Below are 26,011 nucleotides of genomic sequence, written 5' to 3'. Positions count from 1 at the left end.
TATGACCAGGCCACACTGCTCATGGACTTAGCCTTCATCAAGACATTTACATCACCCCCTCTAAGGCTCAAGGAACAAGGCTCAAGAGAGGGCAGAAACAATTCAAGAGGCGCAAGATAGGGAGGAGTCTGTGAAATGCCACCTTGTAGGTACAGCACAGCCACTGCAATCATGAACTCACCTGGCTTGCACAAGATCGGCCCTGCCAACTGTTAGCCGTAGGTGAGGGAGGGGCTTGTGGGCCACTACTTACTGCTGGGCTATGACAAACTCTAGGAGGCATGGAATCGTTGTCTTCTGTTATAATCACATCCAGTTCCACCTACAGCTGAGCCCAGGAGATCTGGTGGATAGTCTCAAACCCAGGGTCACACAGATGGCCCTCGCTAAACTCAGTGGGTCACAAAACAAAAGGCAAAGTCATGAATGTGGGGAAGAGATGGGAGACTACTGAGTGGAGGATGTCCAGAAGGAATCGTATGCGTGTGATTCTGCCAAAGGACAAAATCAAGTTTTCAAAAATTGAGAACGTGAGAAGGAATGAAGTCCAGACCTTAGTCTTACTTCAGGCCAATTTGGGGGGTAGAAACTTAAATTATTTTTGAGACAGGATCTTACTATGTAGTCCAGACTGGCCTGAAACTTATTCAGACAGGCCTGAAACCCAGCCCTGGGCAAAGCCCCACAAGCCCAGGTTAATCCCTGTGAACTGAACTGAGCAGCCAGCACTGCCTCAGCACTGGCAACCCACTGCTCCTTCCTCCTCTTCTCCAAGCTCTGATGCAGGGAACAGCTAGGACTCTTGAATATTTTCATCGTAAAGAAGCAAGCAGCTTCTTGCTGCTGGAGGCACAGGCCTTTAATCCCAGAACTCAGGAGGCAGAGGCAGAGTGAGGTCCAGGACAGCCAGAGCTACAGAGATACCTTGTCTTAAAAAAGAAAAAAGAAAGAAAAGAAAAAAGAAGAAATATAAATATAAATAACAGACAAAAATCTATAGACTATAATCCCAGTACTTGGGAAATAGAGGCAGGAAGATCAGGCATTAAAGACTATCGTTGGCTATATGGCAAGTTCAAGGTCAATTACACAAGACCCTTTCTCTGTAAGACAAAAACAGGGCTGGAGAAATGGTTCAGCAGTTAAAGGAGAATTAAAATGATAGGTAACAAGCATCTTCAACACCAACTCAGAGGCTCCAGCACCCTTTCTGGTCTCTGTGGGAACTGCACACACATGGTACACAGACATACACGTAGACAAAGCACCCATACACAAAAATTAGATAAACAGCTGGGCATTGGTGGTGCATGCCTTTGATCCCAGCACTCAGGAGGCAGAGGCAGGTGGATCTCTGTGAGTTCAAAGCCAGCCTGGTCTACAGAGTGAGTTCCAGGACAGGCGCCAAAGCAATACTGAGAAACCCTGTCTCGAAAAACAAAACAAAACAAAAAAATAGATAAATAAATAGCTAGGTAGCAGTGGTGCACACCTTTAATCCCAGCACTTGTGAAACAAAGGCAGGCGGATTTCTATGAGTTCAAGTCAAGTTCCAAGATAGCCAGAGCTGTTATATAGAGAAACCCAGTCTTGAAAAAAAAAAAAAGTCACATAATATAGGAGATAACAACTTAAATTTGGATGACTATATTAATATTACTAATTATGATACTAGTGGTACTTATTTAAAATAAAAATATTGCTGGGCATGGTTTATTTAATTCCAGCACTCAGAGGCAGAGGCAGAAGCAGGAAGATCTCTGGGTGTTCGAGGCCAGCCTGGTCTATATAATAAGTTTCAGGCCAGTCTGGACTACATAGTAAGATCCTGTCTCAAAAATAATTTAAGTTTCTACCCCCCAAATTGGCCTGATTATTGTTTTCTTGGAAGTCCTTGCTTGCTTCGGCAGCACATATACTAAAATTGGAACAATACAGAGAAGTCCAAACATAACAAAAGAAAGGCCAGAAAGACAGAAGTAGGCCATGACAGGCAGGGGAGACAGAACTCATCTGACATGAAAGCCAAATGGAAGGAAGGGGTTGGAGGCAGAAAGGTCTAAATAGTGAAAGGGGTTGGAAGACAAAGAGGAGGTCTGGGGTTGGAAGGATAAACAAAACTAAAAATCTATGAAAAAGCCAAATGAAAATCTACTATTTTATTAAAGATATTTAATATTCAGCCTGCCATGGTAGCACTTGCCTTCAATTCTAGCACTTGAGAGGCAGAGACAGGAGGATGGCTATGAGTTCAAGGCCAGACTAGGTTACATAGAGAACTCCAAGACAGCTAGGACTACATAGTCCCTGTCCCAAAAGAAAGAAAAAAGGAAGGAAGGAAGGAAGGAAGGAAGGAAGGAAGGAAGGAAGGAAGGAGAAAGGGAGGGAGGGAGGGAGGGAGGGAGGGAGAGGGAAATGAGTTGGAGAGACGGCTTATTAAGAGCAATTGCTGCTCTTCTAGAGTAACTGGGTTCAATTCCCAGCATCCACTTGGGAACTTACTATTGCCTGTAACCTCAGTTCCAGGGGATGTGACAACCTCTTCTGAACCCTGGGGGCACCAGGCTTGCACGTGAAACAGACAAACTTGCCAGAAAAACATCCTTACACATAAAAACAAAGTTGTTTTGTTTTTGTTTTTAATTTTAAAAAAATAAAAACTTCTCAGGTAGTGGTGGTATATGCCTTTAATCCCAACACACAGGAGGCAGAGGCAACCAGATCTCTGTGAGCTCGAGGCCAGTCTGGTCTATGCAGGGTCTTTCAGGTCCCAAGGTCTCTAGAACCAAGAATAGCACATTAAGTAAAGGAAAGAATTGGGCAACGGATACTGCATTGACCCAAGTTCCAGGACAGCAGGGGCTACACAGAGAAAACCTGTCTCAAAAGAAAAAAAACTGAGGGGGGGGGGAGGGAGGGAGACTAATTAAATTAAACTCCGTGAGCCTCACAAAAGAAAACATGAAAGTTGCAGGAGAACTTGTTGAAGGTTCCAGGGGAAGACAGAGAGGAATGAAGACAGAAGGAATTGAAGTTGTGGTAAAAATGAGTAATTTTCATTGTATAAATGCATGAAATGGACAAACAAAAAAATCTAAGCACAGCAAATATTAGTTCTGGAAAAGCAACTGCAGCTATGGATCTTACTATTCTCCCCAGAACCACCTAGAAATAACAGCAATCACAGGATATCCTACAATTAGAAAAGCGAGGTAAAGAAATGGAAGAAGTCTATTTTTAAAGAAATGAAGGAAGTGTAAATGTCCTGAGATAACTCTGCAGGGTATCATGAAGCCTTATTTTAAGGATAAAGAAGCATACGTACACAGATTACTTCTAGAGTATGAAGCAGTAATTATGGACACATCAAGCCCACACACTAAACCCACTGGAAAAGATTTTCCATTGCAGTGCCCTCCCACACACACACACACACAACACCAGGCTAAGAAATTTGTTCCATGTGAGGCAGTTAAAGTCCTGAGGTATTTGTCCCTGGAGCCAAGCTCATGGATTGGCAGAATGGAATATGGGTTCGAGCTCAGAGAGCAATATAAGGAACTATATATATCTAGCCTTCTCATTCGCCATTTACATTCATACTCTACTTGTGTTCAGATGTAGAGACACCACCATTAAAGAAACACAGTTCAAGTCACTCAGGTTTAATGACCATTGGTATTACCATAAAGATAGCACTTTTGTCCCATTCAAGTCTGCTCATGAAGATAATCAGGTCACCTCTGCCCATCCAAAACATTGTTAACTGAAGTCTTCTGTACCCCAAACTTTTGCAAAATAGATCTCCATAACAAAAATAGCAAAAACAAAAAAAAATACATATTAATGTTCCAACATTGGTCTTTTAGGTCCAAAGGTCTTTATAACCAGGAAGAGCAGACTAAGCAAAGAAAAGAATTGGGCAACTGATACTGCTTTGACCTCAGTTTTCTGAGAGCTATCTTTCCTTAAAGGAGAGAATTAACCTTTGCCAACACTCACAGGGCGCAAAGTATTTCAACTGAATGTCACTTTTCCTGTGAGGGTCATAGCAATCTTTTGGAATCTGCAGCAAATTACCTCCTCTTTCCTGTCCCTGCAAAAGCAAACAGCTGGGAACTTATCATGGCAGGAATTCCTTGTGTCCAAGGAGGCTCCTAGCTTACTGTCTGAATGCTCTGTAAGAAGCTAGGGTTTCATTTCTTAATTCAAGTTCAATGTTGATGGAAAGACAGTAAAGTCACTGACTCTCACTCTCGGGCTGACCTTAGGCAGACAGCTTGAGCAAAAGAGGTTTCTTTTTAATCCCGTCCTGGCCCATATCAGATCACTTGGGAAATCTCTGAGGTCACATCGGTGCTCAGGACCCTCTCTAGGATGGTCACGAATGGTGGGCTGGTCCCTGGAACCAAGGTTCCAAGTTCTGGGATGAACTCTACCATGCCACAGCCCTTTGGACAAACCTTTACTATTTCTAACTTCCTGGTCTCTTTCTAGCTTGATTTTATGTCCCCAGAAAAATTAGGACAAAAGTAGACCAGACTCTGACAAGAAATACACACATAGTTATTGTGTATGTTCCAAAGTCAGATGAGCTCCTCTGGGAGTGACATTACTCCTAACTCCGAGCTAGGAGCATAATAAAACATCTTATTCCTAAAGACTCTCACCACTTCCCTAACTTGCACTTCTTAGCCCCAGCCTCTCTCCCTACTCTGCTCCACATACACACCCCCAGAAGATGCTGTCTCAACACCTGCAGTATCCCTAGAGCCCAAGAATAGGGTTGCATTAATGGCACTTGGCAGAAAACCCCATCCTACTTTGAACTGCTGTGAGTTCAACACAGTGAAGAAATAAGTGAGAATGTGAGAGACGAGGCGTAAAAATCTGAGCCTGCCCTTCCCACATAAAAGAGGCACAGAGATCTCAGGAGTTGGCAAAAGGCATCATCTCTTGCCAGAAGGCCACCAGCCCCCGCCACTTGGGAGCCGCATTATCACTTGCTTCTCCTCGGGACTGAAGTGTAAGATAGTCAGGATGGCTGTGAGCGTCTGCTGGCGGCCCAGGCTGTCCGGCAAGGTCAGGAAGCGGTAGATGATGTTTTTGAGATACTCCAGGTTGGCTCCTTCCCTGCTCTGGTCCCTGATGTTCTTTTCAATGTGGCTCTGGAGTGCTCCAACCTCCTCTCGGTGCCGCTCCCCCTCCTCCAGTAGCTTTTCCTGCAGCTGGTGGGCCTCCATCTCCAGCCTGTGTTTCTGCTTCCTCAGTGAGGTGATCTCCACCTCCTTTCGGGCCAACTGCTCAGCATAAAGGAAGAAAGTGGGCTCATTGGCTGCAGCGAGCTGCAAGGCTTGGGTCAGGCTATCTGAGGAAGCTGTGTCAGCAGGGTCCCCAAGACCTCCACCACCCACTCCACCCACAGGGCTCCTGCGCCCTGGCAACCCAGAGGACAAGGCCACGGAACGCAATTGCTCCAGCTCCAAGTCCTTCTCGGCAAGCACGGCCAGGGCCCGGTCCCGCTGCTTATGCAGCTCCTCCTCCAGTTTCAGTGTGCGGTCCCTGAAGTCCAGCTGGCTATGCTCCAGTTCCTGCCGATGGAGCTGCTGCAGCCGGGCCAGCTCCTGCTTCCAGTCCTCAGCCTCCTGCTGGTGCTGGCTTTCAAGCTCCTCACAGGACAGCCGCAGGGAGATATACTTCTCCTTCAGCTCAGCAAGCTGTTCCTGTGCTGCCTCCAGCTCCTTCGCCAGGCTCCCATCTTTGGTATTCTTGTTCTTGAGCACGACCTGGGCTCTCATCTTGTAGCGCTCAAACTCTTCCTTCAGCTGCTTCAGCTCCTGTTGGTAGTAGAGTGCAGTAGCCTTTTCCCCATCAGCAGCCTCTGAGCTGGGCATTATCTCAGGGTCACAGAGCTTCTCCACATCCAGGGTCACCTGGCTTTTCCTAGCTGCAACCTGCAGTAGCCTCTTGAGCTTTTCCATCTTATCCTTCAAGACGTTGATATCCAGACTGGATTCATCCCCATGGCTGTCGAGAGGGGACCGGCTAGAGGCCGCGAGGGCCAGTGTTTTGTTTTCCAGGTCCAGCTGCAGAATCCGCTCCTTCAGCTTCTGGATGGTCAGCTGGTCTTTCTGTTTGGCTTTCTCATAGGTGCCCAGCAGTTCAGACACCTCAGAGATTTGATTCTCCAGGGCTGCAACCCTTTGTTCTTCTACCTGACACTGCTGGCGAAGCTGGTCCTCCGCAAGGGCTGTCTGCAAAGCAAAGGACAGGTGGTGATGCTTCCAGAAAGGGCACAAAACCCTACTACAGTCACCTGGGTGTGGAGGAGCAAGACATGGAAGTCATGGGTCATGGGATTAGGGTGTCCTGGAAGTGGTGGGAACTGGGATTTTTAATTGAAGTTCCCTTGTGGACGTGCAGTTTCTAGGACAGCTTTCCATTTTTTATTGAGCTTGAATACAAAGTACATTCCTACTAACCATGTGCTTCTCGGATTATTTAAACAAGTTGTGTAACTTCTTTTTCCTTTTCCTCTCTACACTGAAAGGAAACACTATGAAACAGGAGTTTTCCAAAACAGGTAAACCTCAGACGAAGGCATACTTTTTTTTTTTTTTCTGGGAAAATCTCCTTTGCCTCCTTCAGTCCCTCTACCTATAAGCACATACTTCTCAAAACATACGTAACCTTTCACTGCACAGCTGTCACGATATTGCCTCAAACAGCACAGCTGGTAAGGCGCCAGCACCCAGAGGCCTAGATAAGGCTACCTGGCTTGGACCCAGAAATACTCAGAAACTCCTCATCCTGTTGCAAGGACAGTACACAAAACAAGACTTCCTAGGACGCACTGCTGGAATTTTTCAGTTGGCATCAAACATCAGAGTGTGAGTGCCTGCTGGGAATGTGGAACCGGACTGCAATCCCAGCACTCAAGAGGCCAACAAGCACCAGGCCATCCTGACTAAAGCAACTAGTCAAGTCCCCAGCACTTTGTAGCGAAAAGCAGGCAGATCTCTGTGAGTTCAAGACCAGACTGGATTACATGGGGGGACCCTGCCTCATGAAACACACAGAGAGAGAGAGAGGGAGAGAGAGAGAGAGAGAGAGAGAGAGAGAGAGAGAGAGAGAGAGAGAGAGAGAGAGAGAATCTATTCTAATGGCCAAAAGAGAACAATAATAAAACCCTAGTATTTCCTAGTTAAGTTTTTGGGTTTTTTTGTTGTTGTTGTTGTTGTTTGGGTTTTTTTTGTTTGTTTGTTTTGGTTTTTTGAGACAGGGTTTCTCTGTGTAGCTTTGGAGCCTATCCTGGCACTCGCTCTGGAGACCAGGCTGGCCTTGAACTCACAGAGATCCACCTGCCTCTGCCTCCCGAGTGCTGGGATTAAAGGCTTGCGCCTGCCCCTAGTTAAGTTAAAATAATGGTTTGACGGATATGAGAATAATTACCTTCCTCATTTCTTGCTGCAGCTGGGCCTGGAAATGGCTTTTAAGACGGGCAGCCTCTTGCTGAAGCTCTTGCAGCCGCGGGTCTGGTCGGTTCTTCTCATCTTGAATGGCTTGCAGCTCACCTTTCAGCTCCTCTACCTCACGGGTCAGCTGCTTGGTCTGCAGTTCAAAGCCTTCTATCTGATCAGCTGCATATGCCCGCCCTGCCAGGGCTTCTCTGGTCTCTTCTAACCGAAGTTCCAGGTCCTGACGCTGGGTCCTTTCCTCCTGCAACAGCTTCTGCAGCTCTCGCAGCATCACAGCGTGGTCACTCTGCTCCTGGGCGCGATCGTGCTGCTGTGTGATAAGTCGGGCTTTGGTTTCTGCTATCTGCTCCTGCAGCCCCTTCAATTCTCCCACCAGACGGTCCCTCTCTTCCTCTGCCTTTTTATTGGCATCCTCTAGGTCCTGTTTCATCTTCTTTTTGTCTGCCAGGTAAGATGCCTCCATACGGGACTTCTCCTGGGTGACTGTAGCCAAGGAGCTAGTCAAAGTAGCCAACTGAGTCTTCAGCTGATGTAGTCTCTTGTCCATCTCACTCCCCGCAGATGGCCCATCCCCACTGCTACTACTAACGCCACTCTCTGACCCACTGGCCTCTTCGGACTTTAGAGGAAGTGGTCCACGGGCCATTCTGTCATCTTCGACCCCAAACTCACCCTTGATACTCGTAAGACTGGCTGCAGTATCCAAGCTAGTGGCAGTTCCGGTGCTATCCTCACTGTGAGTGGAGCAACGATCATCCACAGAGTCAGGGAGCGTGAGACCTGGAGGCTGCACACTTGCAAGGCCTACATCCGCCTCATGGGATACCGACAGCACTTTGATGCTGGCCTCCAGGGCCTCTTTCTCCTTCAGTAGACTTTTATAGGCCCGGACCACATCCTTGAGTCTAGCCTGGTACTGGAGGAGCTGCTTTTTCTGTGTCTCTATAGTCTCCAGCAGGTCCTTTTTGCTTGGGCCGCCCCCGAAATTCATTCCAAACTTCTCCATGGGGGTTCTGGAGCGGTTTGCTCCACCTCAGTGTTCTGGCAGCCGTGGACAGAGCCTCAAAAACATCTACAAGTGAAGTAGAGAGGACCGTCTGGCCGCAGGCCGCACACCCAGCTGTCCGGGCGGGTTGAGGGGCCGCGGTAGCCAGGCAAAAGCGCTGCCGAGCCGGACCCAAGGTGGAAGCCGGTTCCAACCTGGAGGCGGGGCAACGCTGGCCCAGCAGAAGCGCTCAGCCTCGGCTCTCCAACACTGGCCCAGAGGCCGCTCCACCCCAGCCGCTCCGCTGACCACCAAACCCAGGCCCGCCCACCTCCGCCCAGGATCGGCCCAGGGTTTACACTAAGCTCCGATCCATCTCGATTTCCTAACTCCGGCCGGCTGGCAGCACCGCTTCCGGATCCACTGGAAATGACGGCAGCAAAACGCCACAGACCCCGCCTCCAAGATGCGCGAGGTGGGCGGGGCTTCCGCAGCCAGGGTGCGCTGACAGCCTGGAGAGGGAGTAACCAGAGGGGATGGTTGGGAAAAGCCAAGTCCGGGACACCTGAGCAGTGATTTGGAGAAGATGCCTAACTTTGCCCCCAAACTACCACCAGCGAGCGACAGGGGGCGACGTCGCACTGCGTTTGCCCCAAAAATCCCGGGTTGGAAAGAAGCGTACAACTATTTGGGGCAATGTCCAATATATCCCTAAAAAGCAACAGGACTCATACTAGAAAAACAAGCCCAGCACCTGGCTAACATAAAGCAAAAATAGCCCGCTTCCTTAGTTCTGCTTTTAGATGGACACTAATATAGCTATAAGGTTTATCTTGAATATTGGTATATGGTAGGGGTCTCACAAGAGTTTTTGCTGTTTATTCTGTTCAGAGGATATCATAAACACCAATTTACAGTTGTGGAAGCATACACTGCACAGAGGTGACTTATCCAAAGCCATTCAGCTACTGCTAAGTTTAAGAATCCTACCTCGGTCCACTTCTCAAGGTATTAAGTGCCACGCCAGGCAGCACCCTGAAGAAACATGGTCTTGCTGCCAAGAAACTTGTCACAGCAAGGAACCAGACATGCAAACAAGTAGACCCTGCCCTCACACTGGAATGTGTGGGCATCGTCAAAGTGGTATAAAAGAGATGAAGATGCCTGTCTAGAAGGATGGGGATTCTCGGGGAGAACATTTTTGGGATTTGAAGAATGAGTAAAGACTGCCAAGCAAATTCAAACGTGGGAAACCAGTATCAAAGAAAGTGGAAAAGTTTACAAGAATCATTCCTAAACAGTAGCGTGGGGTGAGAGAGGCGCAGCTACTGATGAGGCTGGAACAGGTAGGACCCAACTTAAAGGCATTTCATCTCGGGCGTCGACACATTAAAAGATTTAATCTCAAGAGGACACCGTCGAGACTCTTGTGGGGCCTGTAAGATGGCTCAGCAGTAAAGGCACTTTCCACCAAGCCCCAACGACCTGACCAGAGTTCTATCAAGAGAACCCACATGGCCGAAGAAGAAAACACATCCCACAGGAGGTTGTCTTCTGACTTCTACACCACGCCCCCCCCACACACACACACACACACACGAGAAATAAAAGTGGGGAGGGGCTAAAAAGCAAGGCTCCTGTGACATTGTGAAGGCACCAAGGGGGCGGGAAGCCTGTGAGGAGACTCAGGCATAAAAAGAGACTAGTGAAATAGTAGTGACAACAGGGATGAAGAGAGTATTTCTGTTCTAAGAATCTTCTCGGGAGGCCAAGGCAGCCGCATCTCTGTGAGTTCGAGATTAGTCGGGTCTACACAGCAAGTCCCAGGCCACCCAAAGCTAGTGACGTAGTGGGCACAGTGTCTCCAAACAAAAGAGAATAAACTACTCTGAGAATTTTTTTAAAAGATTTATTTATTATGTATACACACATCAGAAGAGGCCACCAGATTTCATTATTGATGGCTGTGAGCCACCATGTGGTTGCTGGGAATTGAACTCAGGACCTCTGGAAGAAGAGCCAGTACTCCTAACCTCTGAGCCGTCTCTGCGGCCCCTACTCTGAGAATCTTTTAAAGCTATTTTTCGAACCTGTCAGGGCCTTCTTAGGAATTCAAGTCTATGACCGAAGAACATAGCAAAATCCCGCAGTGGTCCTAAGACCCAGGATTACTGCGCCCTTTCCAGCCTCGGCCAGGGAAAGGTAGCCAGGCCTCGCTAGACTTCAGTTCTTCCGCAAACGTGCTTGGGGGCGGGGCTGGGGCGGGCCCGGAGGGGCGTGGCCACGTGACGTCGGGCGGGCCCGGACGCGCGGAGGCGGTGGCGGCGGCGGCGCCTCCTCCTTCTGCTGTTGCGCCCCATCCCCCCGCGACCGGCCGGTTCCAGCCCTCACCCCGCGTCCCTGCCCGCGCCCCCGCCCCGGGCCCCACCATGGGCCTCACGGTGTCCGCGCTCTTTTCGCGGATCTTCGGGAAGAAGCAGATGCGGATCCTCATGGGTGAGGCAGATCGAGCGCGCGGCCCGGATGGGGCGCCGGCCCCGCCGCAACCCTCCCGCCCCCGCGTCCCTCCAGCCCCGCTCACCTGGTACCCTGACCCCGAGACACCCCACCGCCCGAGCCTCTGGGGCTGCGCTCGGGTGCAGGCCGGGATCTGCGGTGTCCGCCCCGGGCCTGGAACCCGGAGCTGGGGCCTGGGTGGGGTGACGCTTCCTCCGCCCCAGCCCGGCTGCTAAGCAGGGAGGATTCCGCCCTTGGAAACGACTTTTCAAAGGAACGCGGCCTTCCTCCCGGGCCCCCCACCTCTCCTGCCCCTCTCGCCCCTCGGCCGCTTGGGCGGCAGGAGTTGGCACTCGCCACCCAGACTGCCCTCAAGGCCCGGAAGGTGGAGAACGGCTCGCACCTGGAGGCTCTCCCGCTCTCCGCCCCCATCACCATCAGCTGGCCAGTCCTCTCCCTGTCCCTGGTCTCTAGGGGGCTCCCTCGCTCCCGTCTCCATTCTGTGCCCCTCTCCGTTGCAGTTGGCTTGGATGCGGCTGGCAAGACTACCATCCTGTACAAACTGAAATTGGGGGAGATTGTCACCACCATTCCCACCATAGGTGAGCCCGGGAACGAATGTCGCCTCGGGCCTTCTCGGGGTCTGCTCCTGGTGCTGCTGAGGCCCTTATCTGTTCCTGACCCTGACACCAGATACAGCTACTTGAGAAGTGGGTCACGGTATCTCTGCGTGCCTGCTGGTGCCTGAGGCGTGGACCATGAGCCTAGCATATCTGTTGACCTCCGGTCCTTCTGGATTCTATTCCCATTGGCCTTGGTCATTGCCCCCTGAGTTTGTGTGCCTGTAGAGATCCGAGTGGGGTTTTTTTGTTTGTTTGTTTCTTGTTTTCTTGTTTTTGTTTGTTTGTTTTCAAGACAGGGTCTCTCTCTGTAGCCTTGGCTGTCATGGAATTCTCAGTAGACCAGGCTGGCCTCGAACTCACAATCCACCTGCCTCTGCCTCCTGAGTGCTGGGATTAAAGGTGTGCCACCACTGCTGAGCTGATCCAAGTGGTTTTAGTGAGTTCCTTTCAGGACTTTTTTTCTCTCTCTCTCTCTCTCCAAAAACATTGTCTGCAGGCTTCAATGTGGAAACAGTGGAATATAAGAACATCTGTTTCACAGTCTGGGATGTTGGAGGCCAGGACAAGATTCGACCTCTGTGGAGGCACTACTTCCAGAACACTCAGGTGGGGTGGGGACCGAGGGTAGAGGGACAACCCCAGGGAGAGGGTGGGACGGGCCTGGAATGAAGTATTGGCTGAGTCCTGGGCCCTCATCCCTCTCCCCTTAAGAACTCCTCCTTAAGAACTCACCCTCATCTTATTCTGGGAGGCAGGGTTCTGGGCTATGCTGCCTCCTCTAGCTCTCAAACAGAACATCTTTTTGTTTGTCCCCTCTGTCTTTGGGGCACAGATCCTTAATAGAAATGTACTGGATGAGAAAGGCTCATACCACTAAAGATGGGAGAAATGAGAAGAAGCCACATTGGGGCTGGGCGTAGGTGGGCGTGATCTCTCCTGCTTCCTTTCTTCCTTCCCACTCAGGGCCTCATCTTCGTGGTAGACAGTAATGACCGAGAGCGGGTCCAGGAGTCTGCTGATGAACTGCAGAAGATGGTGAGTGTCCAGATCAGAGAACTGAGCTTGGTGACAAACAGTTCTCTGAGGTGGTATGGAAGTCCAGTACTCTGTGGGTGGGGAATAGGAGATTTTTGTGGCACTGGATGAGTTGCACCTCACCCAGTTTGGCAGGACTTTTTCATTTAAATCCCTTTCTGTCTGAGTCTAAGCAGTTGGGGAGAGGAAGAGGGGTTATCTGTGGTAAAGAGAAACAACCTCTCATGTTTCTTGTTTTTCTTTGTTTTTTAATGTTCTGCATTTTGTTTGAAGGCTTTCTGGAGGTAAAATTTAGGGGTAAAATTTAGGGGCTTTGCGCTCATTTATAACTGCCTTCTATTCAGCAATAAGCTGCATAGTACTCTGTGTAGGGAACCCTGCTACAACATAGTCAGCAGGGGGCCCAGGGTCTTTGCAGCCATAGTTCCACCCTGTCTTCTCCCGTCTCAGCTGCAGGAGGATGAGCTTCGGGATGCCGTGCTGCTGGTGTTTGCCAACAAGCAGGACATGCCCAATGCCATGCCTGTGAGCGAGCTGACTGACAAGCTGGGGCTTCAGCACTTGCGTAGCCGCACGGTAAGGATCTTGTCCCCTTTGCACTGGGTCTGGTCTTTCTCAGGATCCCCAGGCTAGACCAAGGTAGAAAGGTACTCCTTGTCTTCCCTGATGCTGATCTACCTCTCTTTCTTCCTACAGTGGTATGTCCAGGCCACATGTGCTACCCAAGGCACGGGCCTGTATGATGGGCTGGACTGGCTGTCCCATGAGCTGTCAAAGCGTTAGCCAGCCAGGGGCAGGCCCCTGCTGCCCGGAAGCTCCCGCGTGCATCCCGGGATGACCAGACTCCCGGACTCCTCAGGCAGTGCCCTTCCTTCCCACTCCTCCTCCCCACAGACAGGCCTCTGCTCCTGCTCCTGCCTGCATGTTCTCTTGTCGTGGGAGCCTGGAGCCTCGCTCTCTGGGCACAGAGGGCTCTGCTCTCCTGCCTGCTGGGACCTGTGGATGGGCTTCCTGGCCAAGGCCCCCTCTTCCAGGGGAGGAGCAGGGATCTGGATTTAATTTCATTTTTTTTTTTTTCTGTTCTGGGTGTACCCTTGGGGCCACGTTTGGGGGGAGGAAAGTGAGGGCTCCGGGTGGTGCTATGACGTGGAACTGGATATTGAGTAATAAATTTGCTGTGGTTTGTACCCGGTGTTGTCTGTAGCCTGGAAGTTGGAAAGCTGAGTTACTGTGGGTACAAAAAGACAATATGGGAGAGGCTTAAAGCCCCTGAAGTTGTGAAGTCAACACATGTAAGCTTCTCCCTGTAGTGTTTCCAGGGGAGGAAATCAACTTCATCCTCCATTCTGAGGACGGTTATTTAGGAGTGTGAGTCCACCTCATTCCACAAACCACAGAGCCTACTATTTCCTGTCTCTTACCCAGCTGTGTAGCAGTTCTTCATGGTAGCTTTGTACACGGGGAAGAAATGGACATTAAAAAGATTAGTCCCAAGACACTCTTAAGAAAAATGATCGATCTGGTCTGAAGCCTTCCCCAACAACATACATGTTTAAAATTACCCAAATGATTCCAGCACTGGGCAGCATCTATTAGCCTTTCTTTACGGAACACCAGTGGAGCCTTTGCTGGGGACCACTGGGACGCTATACCTGGGAAGACCCCATCTATGCAGAATCAGGAAGGACATGTAAATGCCATGGCTCTGGGCTAGTCTCCAAGCAAAGTTGATTGCCTTTTTCCCTGTGGATCCCAACGAAGCTTAAACAAGACCTGTTGTCCCACTGTTTCTTTTTATGTACCTCTTTCCATATTTGCGGTTTGTCTAGGCTCTAAGCTGAGGTTTTCTCCTTGAGCTTTGCCGGAAGTGATCCAGCAGAGCCCTTTGGGAGTGGGGCTGGTATCTTTTCAGGCAGAACTGGCTTTTTGCCCAGTGGGTTCACCTGTACCACAGCCAGGGTTGGTGAAGCACAGTGCTGGAGTTCCCTCCACCTAAGTCATTCTTTCTGAGCCTTTGAAGTTATGAGAGTAATTTCATCCTCAATGGTTATGTATCCATTTCCCTCACCTTCATTGCAAAGTAGTTTCCAAAACATTTTGACCTTGTCTTCTCAAGGTCCGTAAAGACTTGAACTTGAACTTAAAAAAAAAAAAAAAAAAAAAAAAGAAAAGGAAGGGAGGGAGGGAGGGAGGGAGGGAGGGAGGGAGGGAGGGAGGGAGGGAGGGAGAAAACTTGGGCTATGGAGAACCTAGCAGAACCCTCTTGTTGGGAAGCAAGTAGGTTGATTCCTATCTTGTTAATAAGAAAGGGAAGGATGGGCCCAAAGTCACAGGTTGCAGTATTGATGCCCAGGTTAGTCCTACCTCATTGCTTGGAGTTGGTCGGGAAGACATGCCAAAAGCTCTGGACCCACTTCCCTTGGCCCATGGATTGATGCTACTAGGACAGTGCCCTTTCCCCACTGTGGTGGGATAAGAGGCAACCTTTTCAGTCACAATGCTCCCGGGTCACAGAGGTGCTGGGCCCTAGGCCAGACCTCTGCCTGGGAAGTTTCCTCTAGGAACGGCTTCTGGTGGGTACTACGGGCCTTATTCCCGGCCATATGGCCTGTGGGACCTTACCACTGGGGGGAAGCCTGGGCCGGACAGAGTCATCACCTGTGGCACTGGCCCCATGGCTGAGGTGGACTGGATACACAGACATCCTAAAGCCGAGGACCTAAGGGTTGGGCTCATCAGCTGGGCAGGAACCTACCTCACCTTTGAAGCATATAAGAGTACAATCACAGCTGCTGCAAAGAGTTTGGGCAGGAGACAGGTAACAAGGCGAACCTGGACTAGAACCAATTTTCTGAGTGGCAGAGGTCATGTGTGTGTGTGTGTGTGTGTGTGTGTGTGTGTGTGTGTGTGTGTGTGTGTGTGTTGTATTCCCGTCCTAATTGCTGGCTGCTGGCATAGTCTCTGTGAAGACACTTCTACTCCAGACTTTTGTTCATGGATCTTCATTGCTCCACCTTTCACAATAGTTTCTGTAAGATGAAGTGTCAGTGCTGACCTGCTGTTTCGCCTTCAGGGTTTCCTACCCTCCATCCTAGTACAGTGTGGTTGTGTCATCACAAAGAGGAGAGGCGGGGAGTCCAGGCTGGAAGGCAGAATCAGGCATCCAGAGGAAGCTGGACCCATGTTTCTGATCTGGAGAATATAATGTAATATTTTAAAATGCTTGCTGACTTGGTCTCTGCTTTAGAGAGAAAATAGGAGCAATGTCTTCTCCCTTACAACCAGATTGAGCACAGTGAACCTAAAAAATTGTATCTCAACATCTATACCTAGAGCCAGGATGCTTTCTTGAACTTCTATTGGAGAAGTGGACCCTGAAGGTGCAGGTTCTGAGTACTGTGCTATCCAGGGTCTGTGGAAAGGGTGAAAGAAGTAAGCAAAGCAAAGTTTGTTTTCTTTTAGATATTGAAGGATGGGAGCAATGGAAAGAGAGGAAGGTTAACTTCTCTGAGGTGGGAATCTAGAATTTCTCATTGTGTGCTCCCGTGCGTGTGTGTGTGTGTGTGTGTGTGTGTGTGTGTGTGTGTGTGTGTGTGTGTGTGTGTGTGTACCATATATGTGAGGTCAGAAACAACTTTCTAGAGTCAGTTTTCTCCTTCCACCTTGAGGTGATCTCTTCTGGTTTTGCCTACACTGTGTGCTCTAGGATATCTGGCCCATGAGCCTCCAGGAGATTCTCCTGTCTCTATCTCCCATCTTGCCATAGGAGTGCTGGGATTGCAGATGCTTGCCACTGTGTCTAGCTTTTCTTTTTAATTATTGCATTTTATTTGTTTATTCATTTGTGTGTGTGCTCATGCGTATAGGTGTACCATGACACCCTCCTACCATGGGGCGGTAGAAGGACAACCTGCAGGGGTCACTTCTCTCCTTCCACAAGGGGGACCCAGGGATCAAACTCAGGTCATCAGGGTTGACAACAAGGACCTTTACCCACTGAGCCATCTCACCCGACGGCATCTAGCTTTTTAAATGTGGGTTCTCAAGATAGACCCCAGGCTGGCAGGTGTTTGAAACACTGAGCTATCTCTCTGGCCCCCACTGGATTTTAAGATGGCCTATGACTCTAGAAGTGGGCAACCCATAAAATTTTTGTTGTTGTGTTTTTTGTTGGCTTTGTTTTGAGACAGGCTCCCACTATGTATATCCCTGGTTGGTATAGAGCTGGCTATGCAGACCAGGCTGGCCTTGAACTCACCAAGGTCCACCTGCCTCAGCCTCTGCCTCTGCCTCTGCCTCCTGAGTGCTGAAATTAAAGTTATATTAATTGAGCAAGTAGAAATGTTTATAGCAAGGAGATGCCAAGGCAGGTATGGAAGGGAGGGTGTCTAGTCTTGCTGGAGGTGCTGATGGTACCAAGGGTTCTGGTTTTCAGTTGTTAACTTGGTAGCACTCACTTCCCTCCTCCTCCCGACACCTCCAGACCTGGGAGCTCCTGGTAAGCAATGAACATGATGCACAGGCTGTGGTACGACTAAAGAGCTTGCAGGGCCTCTACCTGCTGTGTGAATCAGACGGTACTGTGTGCTACGGCAGGCCAAGGTCTAGCCACCATGGATGCTTCCTGCTCCGTTTCCACCGAAATGGCAAATGGACCCTCCAGTGCATTGTCTCTGGTCGCTATCTGGAGTCCCATGGTGAGGATGTATTCTGCAACTCCAGGGTTCTCTCAGCTTACCATATGTGGACCCCCAGACCAGCCCTGCATATCCATGTGATCCTCTACAGCCCCACCTACCGCACCTATGCCCGAGCTGACCACACTGTGGGCCGAATCTGGGTAGATGCAGCAGTCCCCTGCCTAGAGGAGTGTGGTTTCCTGTTACATTTCCAAGACGGATGCTACCACCTGGAGACTTCTACACACCATTTCTTGTCTCATGTAGACCGGCTGGTCCCTCACCGCTCAGCACAGACAGCTTTTTACATGCAAGTGCGGCCTAGAGGCCTTGTGGCACTGTGTGATGGAGAAGGAGGCACATTATATCCACAGGGCACACATCTACTCATGGGCCTGGGCTCCAATCCTATAAGAGGTGAGGAGTGGTTCATTCTACAGCACTTCCCAGCCTGGGTCACCCTGCGGTCAAAGACAAGGAGGTTCATCTCAGTCATCTATGGCAAGTACTGGGTCAAATACCACCATGGGGGGGTGGGGCGGGGCCAGAGGCACAAGGTGCTAAAAGGGAGAAACTGTGTTCTAGTTTTCTTTTTTTTCCTTTTCTTTTTTTTTTATTTTTTGAGACAGGGTTTCTCTGTGGCTTTGGAGGCTGTCCTGGAAGTAGCTCTTGTAGACCAGGCTGGTCTCAAACTCACAGAGATCCGCCTGCCTCTACCTCCCAAGTGCTGGGATTAAAGGAGTACGCCACCACAGTCCGGCTTCTAGTTTTCCATGTTCAAAAGCTACTTGGGGAGGGAGGGATTTTTGTTGTTTTGTTCTGTTTTGTTTTTTATTTATTTAAGTTCCATGTCACAGTGCAGCCCTGAGGGAAGTAAGGACAGGAACTCAAGCAGAAAGAACCATGGAGAAACAGTGCTTACTAGCTGGCTTCTGTGACTTGCTCAGTTGGCTTTCTTATGCCACCCAGGACCATTCATTTGCCCAGGGGTAGTACTGCCCACAGTGAGCTGGGCCCTGGGCCCTTCCACATCAATTATTAATCAAGAAAACGCTCCCAACAGACTTTCCTACAGGCAATCTCTCAACTAAGATCCCCTATTTCCAGATGACTCCAGCTTGTGTCAAGTCAACAAAATACTAAGTAGCACAGGACAAGCACGAAATTTTCAAACTAGTTGTAAGAAAGACCCTGGGCCCCCAAGAAAACATTTTGAAGGGCAGATTAACAGATAAAGATAGGACTTTAAGGGAAGGTCGTCTGGGCTTCTCCAGATTATTATGATCTAGCATAAGTTGAGGAAGGAAAAATACAGGAAAACCCAACGATAAGCATGGAGAAGGGGCTGGGATTGAGCTAAAAGGCTGCTTTGTGGACTTCCTCTTCAGATGCTGAAGTGTGTGCTGCCTCTGAGCGCTTGACCCCGATGTCCTTGTTCCAGTATGAATGTGACAATGAGAGCCCTACCTTACAACTCCGTTCAGCCAATGGCTACTACCTAGCCCAGGTGAGACTTTGGTTTTCAATGCAAGAAACTGTAAAGACTGAGCTCTCCCTGTCTAGACATGGTTTCTTCTTCCTTAGTGTGTATGGCCAGAGAAGATTAGTGAGCTGGAGGCCTTACCCAATAAACATTCATTCTCCTCCAATGGGCCCTCTTTCCCTTAAGAAAAAAAATTTAATTTTACTGTGCATTAATTTCAACAAATGTAAATGATATGATATATGTAATATGTACTGTGTATAAATATACGAATGATGTTATATAAATAAATTGACCTACTTTTAAGTGTAAAATTCAATGTACTTTCACAAATGTATATAACCCTGCAACCATACCACAAGTTAGATAATAGTTCGCCCAGATACGAATTCCCAACTACTCCTCAATCAGTTTTCCTCTGTCCTGGGTCTTCTCCCAGCACTGGGCTGTGTTTGTTCTGCCGTTATAGATTAGATTTGCCTGCTCTAGGGTTTCATCTAAACACATATGGTATCTATTCTATCCTTCTTTTGAAAAGCAGAATTTTACTAAGATCTGCCCATGTTGTTGCACATATCAGCAGTTCATCAAATGTGCAGGAGTCTCTCATACTATTCACAAGCATGATTTATTGATCCATTCAGTTGTTGTTGTAAACAACTGTTTACAACTTGGCCTATTATGAATAAAATTGCTATGAACATTTGTATAAGAAGTCTTTTGCAGGCTTTTAATTTCCTATATCTTAGATAACCACCTAGGAGTAGAACTACTGGGTCATATGACAGATGTGAGTTGAACACCTCTATAAAGTATTAAGCAGTTTTCATTGGGTGTGATGTTGCATGCCTCTGGAGAGGACAGGTAGATGAAGAGTTCAAATCCAGACTTGGTCATATACCAAGTTTGAGGCCAACCTAAACTACATAAGATCCTATATTCAAGAAAAATAAGGACAGAAAATATAAGTTTTCAAAAGTGACTCTACCTTTTATATTTGTCCAGCAGGGTGGGAGGGTTCTAATTGTTGCCTACCCTCACCAGCCAGCACCTCCTGTTGCCTATCTTTTTCAATGTAGCGACTCCAGGAGCTGTGTAAAATCTTACTGTGCTTCAGTTTGTGTTTATATTGTTTATATGTACTTATTTAAGCATCTCTTTGCATATCTATTTGCTAATTATATGTCTTCTTGGCAAGGTGTCTTCACATTTTTGCCCATTCGTTACCAGGCTTATAGTCTTATACCTGAAATGTATGAGATCTTAATATCCTCTAAAATCAAGTCCTTTGCCAAATCTATGTGCTGCTCATGCTTTCTCCAGTCTATGCCTTTTCATCTTCTCATTTATTTATTTAGTTTTTTGGGTTTTTTTTTTTTTTTTGAGACAGGGCCTCACTATGTAGCTCTGGCTGTCCTAGAACTCACTATGCAGACTAGCCTGGCCTCAGACTCACAGAGATCCTTCTGCCTCTGCTGGGACTAAAGGCATGCACTCAGACTCCTTTGCATTTTTTATGACATTTTTGAAAAGCAATTTTTTTCATTTACAAAGTCCAATTTGCCAAAGGTTTAGATGTTTAATCCTTTTCCATCCCAATAAATCACTGCTCAACCCCAAGTTGCAAAGTTTTTCTCTCATGTCTTCTAGATGTGTTGTAATATAACTTTCACTTTAAACATTTCAAAATTATTTTGGTGCCAGGGTCAAAGTTTATTTCTACTTTTATGATATCCTGACCCCATTGTTTTATGCTTTTCACTGGGTTACAATGCAGGCAGATGGAGGGGGGAGAGCTGAGGTCATAAATTGTTTTTGTGGAGGGTTTTGTTTTTTGTTTTTTTGTTTTTTTGTTGTTTTTTTTGCCTTATGAAGAAGTTTTGAGGGGCTGGAGAGATGGCTCGGTGGTTAAGAGCATTGGCTGCTCTTTCAGAGGACCTGGGTTCAGTCCCAGCACCAACATGGTGGCTCACAACTGTCTGTAATTTCAGTTCCAGGGGATCTGACACCATCTCTGGGCTCCATGGGCACCAGGCATGTGGTACATAGACATACAAGTAAAACATTCATACAAATAAATAAATCTGAAAATTATATTTTTAAAAAAGATTTTTGAAAGCATAAGGCATACTCTAGAAAATTGCAGAGGCTGGGCTGGGGGAGGGGGAGGATATGGGAACAGGGTCCAGGACTAAAATTGATGGGGGAAAAGCTGAGGTTGTTAACCTTACTCCTGGTCCCTGGACCCACATTTTCTCCAGAGGCGCCACAGGGCCATCATAGCTGATGGGCATCCCATGGAGTCTGAAACCTTCTTCCGTGTGCGCTGGAATTGTGGCAAAATCATCCTTCAGTCTTCCAATGGGCGTTTCCTGAGCATAACATCCAATGGCCTGATGTCGGCAACTGCCTCCATCCCAGGTGAGCTGACACTACTCTTCTCCCAGGCTCACCCAAGCCAGGGATGCTGTGAGAGGGGAGCTCTATCATAAATGGTGTAGCGCATGTGCAAGGAGAGAAAGAGGAAGAATATGGCGGTCAGAAGACCTCAGGAGTCTGTTGTCTTCGTTTCCCCTTCTCTTCATGGGTCCCATCCTTGGACTTCTGTGGCAAGCGCTTTCACCCACTGAGCCATTTTTAAAAGGTTTGGGAAGCGCCGAATTGACATCAGAAGGGTTGGCTGTGTGTATCCCGTTCAGGTGCCAAACATTGTTGCTGGGACAGACCCACTTTGAGCTTCAGTTTTAAGTCTGCGACCAAGGATTCTATTCTGTTGCTTCATAGGGTCGAGGTGAGGAGTAAATAGACTAACACGTCTCAAAGAAAGAATATTTAGGTTTCTTGTGTTCCGTGCTCTGCTCAGTGCCCTGGCAAACATTTCACAAGCACCTAGTGGTAAGACCTGGCACACAGCAGCTGTTCAGTAAAAGTTAAAATACAGTGTACTGGGGCTACAGTGACTGACAGCTCGGTGAACAAAGCGCTTGCTGCACTATACCATTGTGAAGACTTGAGTTCTGATTCCCCAGCACCCACATGAAAAGCTGGATGTGGTGTGGGTGCCTGTCACCTCAGTGCTCGGGAGGAGCAGGACAGAGACCAAAGAATTGCTGGGGCTTGCTGGCTGCCAACCTTTGTGAAAAACCCTGAGTTATAGATTCAGTCTTCAAGAGAAAAGGCAGAGAGTGACGGAGCAGGACACCTGATACCCTGCTCTGGCTTGACCTACACACACACACACACACACACACACACACACACACACACACACACACACACACACACACACACAAGCAAGCACACAGAAAAAACGCTGGCATCATCATCCAGCATCCTCAGTGCTCCTTTGCTTCCCTCTGGGAAAGCCCTAGAGGGAGCCAGCCTACCCAGATAACTCCTTCCTGCCTTTTAGGCCCAAACGAGGAACTGGGGATTCGATTTGCCAACCGCTCCTTCCTCGTCTTACGAGGTCGGTATGGGTATGTGGGCTCCTCCTCAGAACGTGACCTGATGCAGTGCAACATGGATCACCCTGACTTTATTCAACTATTGCCCTGCCGCCCAGGCATCTATCACTTTCAGGGTGAGTGGTTCCTCTTCCCCACCCAGAGATCCTTATCCTCCCCAGGCCAGACTCAGAGATCTGCCACTCCAGACACTACTCAACATAAAAACAGAGTTTCAGCTGGTTTTCATATTTCAAGGCTCCAGGGTGGGCTAGCAGCGTAGGATCGGGTGAAGTTCCCGGTGGTCCTTCTGCATTTCTCTAGAGGGACCTACTTAATGCAGGCAGAGTATGAGCCCCAGGGATGAGGGAGGGGCGTTGCATGCCTCAGGGAACCCGGCTTGGAGGTTTCACTGCTTAGAAAACTGCTTTCCAAATGGACAACCAACCCCAGCTCTTCCCTCCCCCAGCACAGGGTGGATCCTTCTGGTCAATTACATCGTTTGGCACCTTCCGCCCTTGGGGAAAGTTCGCCCTCAACTTCTGTATAGAACTTCAGGGCAGCAACTTGCTCACGGTGCTGGCGCCCAATGGCTTCTACATCCGAGCCGACCGAAGTGGCACACTATTGGCAGACAGCGGAGACATTACCAAAGAATGTATCTGGGAATTTTAGGTAAGGGAGAGTGGTGTCAGTCTGGGAAGCAGGAGCAGAGGCACCAGAGGAGAATGGAGGTGGGTCTGGGGGGAAGAGGGGTGCTGGTCTGGGGGAGGCTTGTGCAAAGATCAAAATGTGGGAATGAGCTCCCGACCAGCTCCAGGCATTTATTCTAAATCTGCCCCATTCCTTGCAGGCTTCTAAACTTGGTCTTTCTAGCGAGGGAAGAAAAGCATGAAGCATCATGTCTGAGCTTCTTAATGTTATGCCGCACTGACTTGTGGACCTAAAGCTGTCCTGGGTGCCCCATGTCTTCGTTTAGATGCAGAATTTTACCCCATGGTGGGGGGATGGGTGACTTTGAGGATCTATGTAAACAGGGAGGGGCATTTCAGGCCTTACCCCTTGGTTTATCTCCAATCCCGATTCTTCTCTGAAATGCAACCTCGTTTCTCTCCAACCTGACTTGATTTCAGCTTTCCAGTCCCTCTGAATCAGCATGACTGATTCCACTCCATAGTCCTCCTGCTGAGGCTATTCTCTTCTGCCATACCACCCCTCCCACCTGACCCTACAGTCCTTCTGATGGCCGGGGTCAAGGCCCTGTACTGCCTCTCTAACCCCTTTTGGCTGCCTTCATCGAACTGTGCAAACTTTTGGGTGCTACCCACGGATGTCCCTAGAGTGCACTCTGTTTTATGACGACCATCACCAGTCTAGGTACTGCTGCTATTGCCCCTCAGTAACAGTCCCCGGCCCCAGATTCGGCCCAATCCAGTCTCTTCTGAACACAAAGGTTTTTTGTTGTTGTTGTTGTTGTTGTTGTTGTTTGGTTTGGTTTTTGGTTTTGGTTTTCTGAGACAGGGTTTCTCTGTGTAAACACTCTGGCTGTCCTGGAACTCACTTTGTAGACCAGGCTGGCCTCGAACTCACAGAGATCCACCTGAGGCCTCCTGAGTGTTGGGCCCAGCCTGCACACCAAGTTTATTTTAACCTGCTGCCTCCGCCGTTTCACCATTTTCTGTTCAGAACCCCAGGGGACTTGTTGTTCTTAAACTGGCCCTTCCACAGGCCAAATGAACCTTATAAAAAGTACTTGATGTTTGTGTTGTTCCTGCTATTGTTATCATATAGCCCAGGCCGGCCTTCGATTTACTCTGTAGTCAGGAATGACTTTGAATTCAGGATCCTCCTGCCTCAACCTCGTGAGTGCTGCTTACAGGCAAGTTCTACCGTACCTGGTTTTATGTAGTGTTGGAGATGGAACCTGGGGCTTCACAAATGCTAGGCAAGTATTCTTCTAACTAGTACTATGACGTTAGGGAAATTGCTTTCACATTTCAAGACCTCTGTTTCCTTGAAGTGATCTATGTCATAGGTATTATCAAGGCTAGAAGCCAATCAGAAAGTAGCTATATAGATCCTCCATATACGGTCAGTCTTCTCTGCATTTTCTCTACACAGCCATCTTATTGTGCACAAACTGAGAAAAATAAAATGAAATATCCCATTAGGCTTCAACTTTTGTATCTATTTCATGAAGAGTTTGATCTGACATAAATTTCTCAGGCTCTTTCAAACCCCACATTCTGGTAGACAATGTGCTGCAGGGCATAAGAGCTCAGACCTAGACTCAAAACTTTCTCCTCGAAGGGAAACAAGAGTATGATTTTGACCTTGGAGGGAATTGTGAGTATTACATAAGATAGTAACTGCTCTTCGAGAGCTGGCATCTACTATGTTCTCATTCTATCAGAAGTCAGTAGTCATTTCTTCTTAGGAAATGGGCTTGTGCTTAATATGCTGGGAGGCCCTGGGTACAGTGCCAGCATTAAAACTAGACAAAACAAATACACAAAAAGACAAGTTCTTTGTAAACACTTTCCTATTAACTATACAGTCTTTCTCTGAACTCTTATGGGGGGGGGCGCAGTATTTTTCCTATAATTTTCTTTTTCTTTTTTTTTTTTTTTTTCCCGAGACAGTGTTTCTCTGTGTAGCTTTGGAGCCTATCCTGGCACTTGCTCTGGAGACCAGGCTGGCCTGGAACTCACAGAGATCCACCTGCCTCTGCCTCCTAGTGCTGGGATTAAAGGTGTGCGCCACCAACCCCCAGCTTGTTTTTGTTTTTCAAGACAGGGTTTCTCTGTAGCTTTTGAAGTCTGTCCTGGAACTCGATCTTTAGACCAGGCTGGCCTCAGATCCACCTGCCTCTGCCTCCCAAGTGCTGGGGTTAAAGGCGTGCAGCACCATCATCCAGCTTTTTTCCTATAAATTAATCACACACTAATTTAATGTTTATCCTCATACAGAAGGAGATTGGTCACTTTATTCTCTCTCCTGTCATAGGATTGCTGAAGGTCCATTCCCTCTTCCCTCTCCAGGTCGATGGGATGCTGCCTGCCAGACTCTAAATCCCTCAGGCCTCCAGGAACAACTTCTAACTAAACAGTACAGGAGACCCAGAATCAAGATCCAAGAGAAGAATACATGTTGTACAGTTTTTCCTACCGAGTTTAGAGAAACACCTGTTTCAAGCGACAATACCTTACAACAGGCCACCCCCAAGATCCATCTATGTGTCTTACTCAGGAGACGTAATATATGTCTGTTTCATGACACATGGGGTCTGGACTGTCACATTTTCATTGTAGAATGCGCATGTACATACATATGAATGCCATAAACAGGGACGGGGCTATGAGGAAGGAAGAGAGGCTGACATGGAGGGGGAAGGAGAAAGGGAGGGTAAATGACAGGGAAGAATGCCAAATGTTGCAAGTTTTCTCTCGTATGTGGAATTTGGATTTAAATATACACACACATGCATGTACGTGCCGTGAAAGCAGAAGGGAAGGAAGAGGGCATTGAACAAGTGGAGAATGCAAGTAAAGAAGAGAGAGCAGAATAACTAATGTGTGTACACATACATACATACACACATACATACATACACAACATACACACACACATACATACATACCCATTGTTATCTAATGCCAAATAGTCTGCTATGAAAAATGTACACACAAGTGACAGCATGCAGATGAAGAGGAGGTTGTAGTTACATATGTAGGAATACACACACAGCTCTCACACACACAGTGCACACACAGTGCACACACACAG

At 48.3% G+C, this 26,011-nt stretch overlaps 3 protein-coding genes across 3 annotated transcripts; 2 read left to right on the top strand and 1 right to left on the bottom strand.

The window, feature by feature from the left end:
• Window positions 1-3,649: 3,649 nt before the first annotated feature.
• Window positions 3,650-8,899, bottom strand: Gcc1 (GRIP and coiled-coil domain containing 1). The gene is made up of 2 exons (XM_027391324.1): window positions 7,453-8,899; window positions 3,650-6,254 (listed from the first exon to the last, which is right to left on the bottom strand). The coding sequence occupies exons 1-2, from the start codon at window positions 8,482-8,484 to the stop codon at window positions 4,950-4,952; spliced, it is 2,337 nt and encodes a 778-aa protein (XP_027247125.1). The 5' UTR covers window positions 8,485-8,899; the 3' UTR covers window positions 3,650-4,949.
• A 1,895-nt stretch (window positions 8,900-10,794) lies between these two features.
• On the top strand, window positions 10,795-13,809 carry Arf5 (ADP ribosylation factor 5). Its single transcript, XM_027391325.2, has 6 exons — window positions 10,795-10,959; window positions 11,481-11,561; window positions 12,079-12,188; window positions 12,546-12,617; window positions 13,068-13,193; window positions 13,314-13,809. Exons 1-6 carry the CDS (start codon window positions 10,893-10,895, stop codon window positions 13,398-13,400), a joined length of 543 nt encoding a protein of 180 aa, XP_027247126.1. The 5' UTR covers window positions 10,795-10,892; the 3' UTR covers window positions 13,401-13,809.
• Window positions 13,810-14,865: 1,056 nt separating this feature from the next.
• Window positions 14,866-22,946, top strand: Fscn3 (fascin actin-bundling protein 3). Its single transcript, XM_027391304.2, has 6 exons — window positions 14,866-15,435; window positions 17,101-17,797; window positions 18,685-18,803; window positions 21,041-21,200; window positions 22,192-22,362; window positions 22,695-22,946. The coding sequence occupies exons 1-6, from the start codon at window positions 15,292-15,294 to the stop codon at window positions 22,898-22,900; spliced, it is 1,497 nt and encodes a 498-aa protein (XP_027247105.1). The 5' UTR covers window positions 14,866-15,291; the 3' UTR covers window positions 22,901-22,946.
• The last annotated feature ends 3,065 nt before the right edge of the window (window positions 22,947-26,011 follow it).

Source organism: Cricetulus griseus, assembly GCF_003668045.3.
Source record: "Cricetulus griseus strain 17A/GY chromosome 1 unlocalized genomic scaffold, alternate assembly CriGri-PICRH-1.0 chr1_0, whole genome shotgun sequence".
In the NCBI taxonomy this organism is placed as follows: domain Eukaryota; kingdom Metazoa; phylum Chordata; class Mammalia; order Rodentia; family Cricetidae; genus Cricetulus; species Cricetulus griseus.
Note: the sequence above shows the minus strand (reverse complement) of the source record. Positions and strands in the feature narration are given on the sequence as shown.

Coding starts and splice junctions, on each gene's coding strand:
- Gcc1 (XM_027391324.1), bottom strand. CDS start 8,484: ATGGAGAAGTTTGGAATGAATTTCGGGGGCGGCCCAAGCAAAAAGGAC. Junction 6,255..7,452: donor TGCAGCAAGAAATGAGGAAG/GTAATTATTCTC, acceptor TTTGCTTTGCAG/ACAGCCCTTGCGGAGGACCA.
- Arf5 (XM_027391325.2), top strand. CDS start 10,893: ATGGGCCTCACGGTGTCCGCGCTCTTTTCGCGGATCTTCGGGAAGAAG. Junction 11,562..12,078: donor CACCACCATTCCCACCATAG/GTGAGCCCGGGA, acceptor CATTGTCTGCAG/GCTTCAATGTGGAAACAGTG. Junction 12,189..12,545: donor ACTACTTCCAGAACACTCAG/GTGGGGTGGGGA, acceptor CTTCCCACTCAG/GGCCTCATCTTCGTGGTAGA.
- Fscn3 (XM_027391304.2), top strand. CDS start 15,292: ATGGCTGAGGTGGACTGGATACACAGACATCCTAAAGCCGAGGACCTA. Junction 15,436..17,100: donor AGAGTTTGGGCAGGAGACAG/GTAACAAGGCGA, acceptor CGACACCTCCAG/ACCTGGGAGCTCCTGGTAAG. Junction 17,798..18,684: donor GTTCATCTCAGTCATCTATG/GCAAGTACTGGG, acceptor CTTCCTCTTCAG/ATGCTGAAGTGTGTGCTGCC.